Below are 8871 nucleotides of genomic sequence, written 5' to 3'. Positions count from 1 at the left end.
GGTCCCTGGGCGGCTGGCCGGGGGAGGACTTCCTGTCCGAGTCCCCGATGGTCAAACTGCTGAGCCTGCACGGGAGGGGGGGGGGGGGGGGGAAACATAAGCAGAGAGCAGAAAACTCTTGAGGTAATGGGTGATGGGAGAAGGTTCTAAGGAGCAGGCTGTGTGTGGGGGATGAACTTAGGAGGGGGGGAGGCAGACAGAGACAGATCTAAGTAATAGATCTGCTGCCTCTCATTGATCCCTGTTCATGCGCTCAATAAATCCTCCCCCGGGGTTTGAAGGTTTCTATTCCATTCCACGAATTACAATAAGTCAACAAAATGATCCCCGATACTGAGTGAAATGGGGGAGATGTTGCTCGTGAGATGGGATTGAGGGAGAGAGAGATGGCCGTGAGGCGCGGTGGGATGGGGGAAATTGAGTGCATTGGGAGTGAGATGCGAGCGAGATGTGTGTAAGGGGAGTGCCACAGAGATGAGATGCAAGCATGAAAGTGTCAGGGGAGGTGGATGCGAGAGAGAGCGAGCGACAAGCAAGGGTGACAGGGACAGAGTACAGGAGAGAGAGAGAGAGAGAGAGAGAGAGAGAGAGAGAGAGAGAGAGAGAGAGAGAGAGACAGAGAGAGAGAGAGACAGAGAGAGAGAGAGACAGAGAGACAGAGAGTGACACTCGACGGCGGTGGTTGGTAAGCAGCTGAAAGCGGTTGATCAGGAAAAACTCACCAAGCCGCGAAAGGGCTGAAGGGGGTGGCAGCGACACAGAGGACAAAATAAAAAGGCAGCGGAGAACACAGACAAAAAGAGAAAAAGTAGGAAGTTAGAATGAAGAGCAGGTCAACCGAAGCACGATGACAAAAGAGGAGCGGGCACCCGTGGACAGACATGGACCCCCCCAAAAACCCACCCAGATGCCTTCAGACATCAACACTCCACACTGAAGGCCTCGTTCACGCTCTTTACACAGGGGCGTATCGTAGGCCCACCACAGATTGTAACACTTAAGGGCTGGTTATGGTTCCTCGTCGACGCAACGCAAAGGGGGCTTACGGACCCATTACGCCCTTGCGGATCCCACTTGCATCCACCGCAAGGGCCCAACGTGAGCCTCCCAAAAATTGTAACGGCAAGGGTTGCGATTGGTCTGCTCACTTAAACCCGACACGGAACCGAAACATGTTCAGGACTGCGTTGAAGCGTCCGCGCGGCCATTGCGTTGCGTCGACGTGTGGGACCATAACTGAGCCTTAACTATGGGTCTCCTGTTTTTGTGTAGCAGCACCCATGGTCCAAGGTCCATGTGTGAGACCTTCCTTAGTCTACCATCCCAGATACACCTGTGGTTGCCCTACGATGGTGCCTTCCTGAAGAGGGTATATTACACCGCCGTGGGTAACAGCGATAATCAAGCAGCTTTTGGCCGACTATGCTCAGTCGGGTACACAAGCAACGGCGTGGAAAGCAAGCAACGTAACCACGCCGGCTATTCAGTGATGCATAACGGCCGTACCAGCAGGTTCTAGTCAATGAACCAAGTTCAAGTCAATGTAGTTCATTGTCTGATATTTTTCCCAACTTGGCTGGCAAGTCATGGTGGATGCATTGTTTACACCAGCAGTTTCTTGTTGTTTATGATGTTGTTGTTGTTGTTTCTTTACTGCAGCCACAATTTGTACTCAAGCATTTTTAATGATGTATTAGCGCTCAGATGTGTTAAAACGTTGGCACCATCGGAGGCAACATCCTCTGGGATGAGGCTTGGGAGGTTTAGGCTTGTTTGAACATTATTTTCTGCAGAGGTGGTGGTTGCGGGTAATACAAAAAGCTCCTATTTGGGCTGAACGGATGTTGGTTGGGGGATGTCACCCAATCAGATTTCAAACAGGGATTGGAAGACCAGGCAACATGCAAGCAAGCACATATCGATTATTATAGCACAACAACAAAGGGCGAATGGTTTTGACAGTTCACAAACCGGATGCATTACAAATCTGACACTGGCAGTGATGTAGCAAACAGAGACTGCGTCCAAGGAAGAGTCTGCCCATTTCCTCAAATGTTTTCCTTGCCTTGGTACCAGGGTCCAAAATGAACAGCAGATGGTACATTCTAACCCTAGAATGTACCAATCCACAAATCAACACAAATGCTTGGCCCGTCATTTGTTCAGCTCTGGCCAGGGGAAAAGGTGGAATTCTGAAAGTTGATTTTTGGACCCACCCTACGAGCGGTGACGCCATGAAGCGACACACAGAGGACACACCCGAGGTCGAACAACATGCCCAAGATGCACACCACAATCTGTAGGCTTCACCGCCTCAAACCGCACAGTGGCTCTCGTTGGACAGCCGTCCTACCTGAGCAGGTGGGAGTTTCTCTTATTGGCCCTCCCGCTGTCACATGACACACAGACACGGGAAGCGGTGGCAGGCACGCACGCAGGGAAGAGGGGTACACACACACGGGAGACAAGTGGAGATGGGAGAGAACAGGAGAAGCATGTGAACGAAGCCGATGCACACAGAGTGAGAGATGAGAGATCAATGCAGTAGTGACAAATACTTCAGCGCATTGCCCGGACCAAGTCGCCCACAGTGCATTGCATGGAGAACAGTCAAAAGGTGGTAAATAAATGGGAGAGGGCAAGGGAAAACATAGCAGATTGAGAAATCACTAACACAAACAACAACAACAAAAAACAATGACAACATTCACAACACTGAAGCCCTTTGGCACACCAAAGCATCCACAAGAGGTCACAGTATCTCCATCATCAACAATGTGTCACCAATTGACGTATCCACTCTCATGTCAACCGACACACACAAACACACATGTTCAGAAGTCTTTTTTTCTACCACCAAAGTGGCAGCTTGCCTGGCTTGTTCTTCCAGAGGTCAGACTGAGAGGATGAATCTCAGATAAAGAAATATTGTTTACTGTAATCTGGTAGTGCAACCGGTTTGTTTGTTTGGTGTGTGTGTGTGTGTGTGTGTGTGTGTGTGTGTGTGTGTGTGTGTGTGTGTGTGTGTGTGTGTGACTGTACAATCACATTACTTAACTTGAGTACATCTGTGTTTTTTTTTAAAGTCCACACACTGAGTGGGACTTTCCCTTGTAACCAGTCATTACTTTCGTGCGGCAGGTTTTGAGGAAACTTCTAACCTCTGATTGGATTCAATACAAGAACTTGTTCTTTCGGTTCCCACAAGCGCCCTCTCAGTTCTTCTTACCTGTCCAACGTGGAAGACGGTTGCCGGAGGCTCATCTTGGCAGGGGCCAGCCCACTCCCTGCGGCCGTCTTTAATGTGGCGTTCCCAGTGGTTCCGTTAGCTGCCCACTGTAGTCTCCATCATCACCGCCTCAATCCCCTCATGTTCTGATCCAGGCTTTTCTTGGTACTCGGTTCCCACAATACGGTACCCCATTCATGAGTCCATAAGGTTTACATCTACAGACGTGTCTGTTTGGATGTACAGAGTCTCGCTTTTGTGTGGCGCGTTATTCGTGTGTGTGTGTGGTCAAAAGGATTAAAACGAGACTGCTTGCGTTTGGGCTCATTAATTATGCATGGCAGGCGGATGCTTCCCTTGTTTCTACGAGGTCAACAACCCCGCCCCCCCGCGTCTCATCTGAAGTATATCAATGGTGGCTGATTCCCTTAAAAAAAACCGCTCAATGCATTAACACTGATCCCAGCAAACGCATACAAATAGAGCATCACTCCTACAACTGCCTGCAATATGACAGCTTGTCAGAAACATGAACTGTACCGAGCTTATTTTACAATACATTCAGACATATTACTTAAACAAGAAAACGGATTTCATGTGCATCTAAACAATACCTGAGTCCGCATACACTCACTACCCCTTATGTGCTCATCCAAATGTTTGCATTGCCTGTGATTCTCATCTCTCATTCTTCATTATCATTTGATCTTGTGTAGGAGGCGTCTGCATTGCTGCAACTGTGACTATAAAAACCTAAATGCAGCTACCAAGAGCGAAGGTGCAACATTCACACTTATCATACTTGACAAGCCTGCAATTAAAGCGTCTTGTACCAGCTCAATGTATAAACTAACATACTGTAAACAACAGTGAACCCAGCAAAAGACAACGGTGTGCGTTACATCCCTCAACTATACAACAGAGCTGTTGTATAATAACACAACGCAAACTACTACTCAATCTGCATATTTGATTGGCAATTTAGCCACGACAAGAATTGCGGCGCTAGCAATTAATAACCAGCATATATGCAGCGGCCTGCTATGTGCTGCCAGTTTACTGCAGATTGGGCCGACGTCAATCCGCGGTGTCGCGTGGGCGCCGAGGCTGGACCAAAACACTTTCGTGCCGGCTGCGGCATACGCTATCAAGTCGTTGCAGTGTGGAATGCTGATGCTAACAAGCTATGTTTGTTTGTTTAGGTGCCAAAGCCTTAACCTACGCAAACGGGTGTTGGTATGCGTTGCTGGAGTCCAGGACACAGCAAAAAATTAATTCGAGATAGTACAAATATACGACAAATCCAGTGTCCTGTTTTTGTGCGATAAGATCCAATGCTACTCGATAGCCCAGTAGCTTAGTCCAGTAGAGGTGTCCTTTGGCTCCTCTTCATAACAAACCACAGTTGTATTATAGGAATTGTCTTTCCGGGTTATTTTTGAAGTGTCAGCAAGTAATAACACGGCTATTATTCCATAGTGCACAAGCGAGATGTTAGTTTCACTCCATTAAAGCCCTGCTCAGCAGCTATCCTGCAGTCTGCCCCGGCTGTGTTGTGCAGGTCGCTGACTCGCTGCTGCTCATCATGCTCCGTATTGGCTCTTTCGCGCCCTCTAACGGATGCAAGTTGTATTGATATCCATTGCATTGACAACCAAGTGATTGACTAGCCTGGTCCTACCAGACCATCGTACTTCATTTCATTTGTACTGAAGTGAAATGAAAATTGAGCGGAATTTGGTAGGTGGGCGGTGCCAGGCTAGTAATTTCCTAAGCATGAACTATACTATCGGTCAAGTAACTTAGTTGTCTGATAGTTGAACGCATACACATTATGTAGCACTATAAAAAGAAACCTGGGGATTCCAATCATGTATAGTTATTATTTTAACGTATGGTATTGTAGAATATAGGCCATGGAAAAATCACCTTTTTTTTAACCAGGACGTGACATTCAGGTGGCCTAGTAGGCTTATTAATAGGAATTGGAAAAAATGTTTTGTATTATCATTTAATAAGGCCTATGTTACTGCATCGGAAATCAAATTCACTAATAAAAAGAGAAAGTTTGTGTAAGAATAAGTGATTATGTTTGTGAGATTTCATAAAAATGTTGCAATGTGAAACGTTAGCCATAAGCGGCCGATGAGAGAATAACAATGAGGATGGCGTGGCCAAAACAGACATTCTTCACTACCAAATTTGGGCATCGCGGGGCGTGGGGCATTTTTCTCAGTAACTGTTTCACCCCACTGTTAAAGCAAGTCCTAATGAACAAGCTTGTAGACACAGAACCCGGTAAGCAACATTATACCGTTTTCCCCCCCATTGTAAAATATGCACAGCTTTAGACGAGACTAGTCATTCGACTAGTCATTATTCTAGTTCTATTTTGGGATTTTAGAAAAGGCGTGGTTATCGCAAATCCATGGCTACAATGGCTTGATTTCTATAGACTGGATTTCTGTATGCGAAGATGTATGCGTTATGTTTATTAATACTTACTATTTGATAGTTCCTTCTTAAAAACGATGATTTAGTAGTAAAGTTATGTGTTAAAGTTATAACTGTGTCGTAGTTATGTTTGATGCATAGCCTATACCAGTGAAGAATATAAAGATCTAAAGTGAATAAGCACCACCGTTAACTCAATCAAATCCAATGCCTTTAGGGTTTAATTGTTATAAGGACTCTACTTTTGTTCCCGTCACTCATGTTTGCAAATAAATGTTTGTGATGTCATTCACTTCGACTTTATAGGCTAGTTTCAGGCAGGTTAAGATTGTTAAAGGTTAAATAAATAATTACTAAAAATACACTTTTAGAACAGTTGGCTTGACGTAGGTCTGAGTGTGTTAGTGCGGACTTGCAACATGTGGCTTCCTGTTTGTTCTTCAGAGGAAAACGGAATCCCCTTTTTCAACACCTCATTTAAACCGCCTACTATCCGTTAACACACCAGCGCGTATTTTAATTGTCTCTATAAAACAATAAATCTCTTAGCAATCAGACGAAGTGCACATACCTCAGTCTTGACAGATATTTTATGTTGTGCCTGAGCATGTCACCACGGAGGAGCGGAAAGCGGAACATTAATTTGATAGAACTGGAGGTTGTCAGAATATGGTGTTTGCGGCGGCTGAAAAAGAGTTGTGTTGTAGACTAGCCGAGTCGTCGAGTTAACAGTCCAGCCAAACCCAGCCATAAAGTCTGGGTGTTGCCTTTAGTCAACCTGCAGGCATCCATTAGGCATAGAGGGAAATTCACTAGTCACTATATTCTGCCACATGCGTTAATAGTAAAAATGTACAGACATGGTAAGCATACTCATTAACTATCATCCACCTCTGCCTGATTACTTTATATAAAAAATAATAATAATATAATAATATATTATATATAGATATTTATTCTGTATCATTTGGGGATGTACAGTTGTCCCAGTCACAAGGTTTCTTAGAGAGCATTGTAGCACAATAACGACAACAACACAATCACCTCAACAACCAAATTCTCTTTATATCCTCTCGACAGGACCTTTATACGTAAAGGTATAGGTGTACGTTCCAAACTGCCAAGGATCAACACGACGCACCCACTCGAAACACCCTCCCAAGGCCGCGCATCGGCCAATCACGCTCAGCCTTCTCCTACCGCCGTCGCTTCAAACCGGTAACCCCCCCCCCCGCCAGCGCCATGCCATTGATCTTTGTCCCCATGTCCCAGTTGCTATGGGCACGCGTGGCCGCACTGCTGTGCACCTGCACGGCGTTCAGCGCGGCCGCCCATGGCGGCTCCCTCCCCAGCCACGTCATCACCGACTGGTGCATCTTCTGCTGGGCCTTCGGCTTCGCCTTCACCCTGCTGGTCCTGCTGGCCGAGGCTTTCGGCTTCCAGGCCCGGGTGCCCGTCTCCTGGAACAACTTCCCCATCACGGTGGCCTCCTACTCCGCGCACCTCTGCCTCGCCGCCTCCATCCTCTTCCCGCTGACGTTCCTCCGGGGCCAGACAAACAACATGTCTAGCGAGGTGAAGGGCCACCGGGTGGCCTCCACCGTCTTCTCCTGCCTGGCCACGCTGGCCTACGTGCTGGAGGTGAGCCTGACCAAGGCCCGGCCCGGGGAGGTGGCGGGCTACATGGCCACGGCGCCGGGCCTGCTCAAGGTGTGCCAGACGACGGTGGCGTGCGTGATCTTCATCTATGTGAGCAGCCCGGTGACGTACGACTCCCACCCGGCGCTGGAGTGGTGCATGGCGGTCTACTGCATCTGTTTCATCCTGTCCATGGCCGTGGTGCTGATGTGTGTCGGCGGCTGCACCGGCTACCTGCCCGTGCCCCTGCCCAAGTTCCTGTCTGTGTACGCGCTGCTGGCGGTGGCCATGTACCTGACCGCCACTATCCTGTGGCCCGTGTTCCAGTTTTCCAAGGCGAACCGCAACCGGAACCGGAATTCCCGCACCGATCTGATCGTCGTGGCCGTGCTGACGGCCGTCAACTTCCTGCTGTACCTGGCCGACCTGGCGTACTCTGCCCGCCTGGTGTTTGTCAGTGTTATTTAAAAGATGTATGCATAAAGTTGGGAGAGCGTGCAACCGTTGACCAAGGCATGACAATGTGCTGTTGCACCGTAAGATATGCCAAAGCATCTGAACATAGGCCTGCATCGCTCTATGAGTTGTTCAGAGTTATACTGAGTCGTGAAACCAACATTTAAAAGGTCACTGCCAAGCAATTTGAATGTCCCTGATTTCCTGCTTGAATTTCCCTGAAATCTGCTTTTGTTAAATAGTGTTGTTTTATATGTGAGCCGTTGCGCATCATTTTGAAAGCTCTTTATTTTGTTTTTTTATCATATATTGATAAAACTGTAGTGGTTGTTCTTACTTGATATGATAGGAATAATATATATATATATATATATATATATATATATATATATATATATATATATATATATATATATATATATATATATATATATATATATATATATACAAGCAGTCCAGTAAATATAAAGGGAGAAAAAACACCAATCGATCATCAGTCAAGGTGTCTGGGGACCGAAACTCAATCAGACAAACGTTGAGTGGCAAAATAATGAGACATTTTTACATTTGCCATTAGAACTCCGTCCATGTACACTTTTAACATCATTGAGATGATATATGATGAAAGTGGATGATAGATAATCTTGCACTGATGTTGGTGTTGATGGAAATCTGAAGGCAGCGATAATGCTTATGTAGGCCTGCAGACGTGTGATTGGTTAAGGACCGTGTGAGGGTAACAGGGAATTTGAATCCCTTAATGGGAAAGGAGCCATTATTACTGTAATATAACATTCACTGTAGCTTCCTTTGTACAAGCTATCAAGGCCTACCTATTTGTTATTGCACTTATATCACAACCTTTTATACTTTCTTGTGACCTCATTTGACTACCACTAATAAAACCACCAACACATTGACCTTGTGTTCTGATTCTTATATATTCTGCACTCTGTACCACTTAATAATTTGCTTTTGACAATGTTGTGTAGTTGCTAAAATTTGGGATTGCATTGCATTGATTTGGCCTATTCTCAGCCTCGTCTTTAAATTAAGTGTGTTACAAATTAATCAAAACCTGCATACAATAAAGG

At 46.2% G+C, this 8871-nt stretch overlaps 2 protein-coding genes across 5 annotated transcripts in view; one reads left to right on the top strand and one right to left on the bottom strand.

Annotated features, from left to right (window-relative positions):
• Positions 1–4809, bottom strand: part of arhgef11 (Rho guanine nucleotide exchange factor (GEF) 11) — a 31841-nt gene extending 27032 nt beyond the window's left edge. For 3 of the 4 annotated variants that reach the window (XM_030338030.1, XM_030338033.1, XM_030338032.1), the window contains exons 1-3: positions 3230–4809; positions 723–737; positions 1–65 (exon numbers count right to left, since the gene is read on the bottom strand). The exon at positions 1–65 is cut by the window's left edge and continues 33 nt beyond it. In XM_030338030.1, the coding sequence (XP_030193890.1) occupies positions 1–65; positions 723–737; positions 3230–3264 (115 nt within the window). In that variant the 5' untranslated portion in view covers positions 3265–4809. The remainder of the gene's footprint in view (positions 66–722; positions 738–3229) is intronic. The other variant, XM_030338031.1, reaches the window with a different exon arrangement.
• Positions 4810–5420: 611 nt separating this feature from the next.
• On the top strand, positions 5421–8069 carry LOC115529473 (myeloid-associated differentiation marker homolog). Its single transcript, XM_030338231.1, has 2 exons — positions 5421–5527; positions 6764–8069. The coding sequence occupies exon 2, from the start codon at positions 6926–6928 to the stop codon at positions 7787–7789; it is 864 nt and encodes a 287-aa protein (XP_030194091.1). The 5' UTR covers positions 5421–5527; positions 6764–6925; the 3' UTR covers positions 7790–8069.
• Positions 8070–8871: the final 802 nt, after the last annotated feature.

This window comes from Gadus morhua, chromosome 17, assembly GCF_902167405.1.
Source record: "Gadus morhua chromosome 17, gadMor3.0, whole genome shotgun sequence".
Taxonomy (NCBI): Eukaryota; Metazoa; Chordata; class Actinopteri; order Gadiformes; family Gadidae; genus Gadus; species Gadus morhua.
Note: the sequence above shows the minus strand (reverse complement) of the source record. Positions and strands in the feature narration are given on the sequence as shown.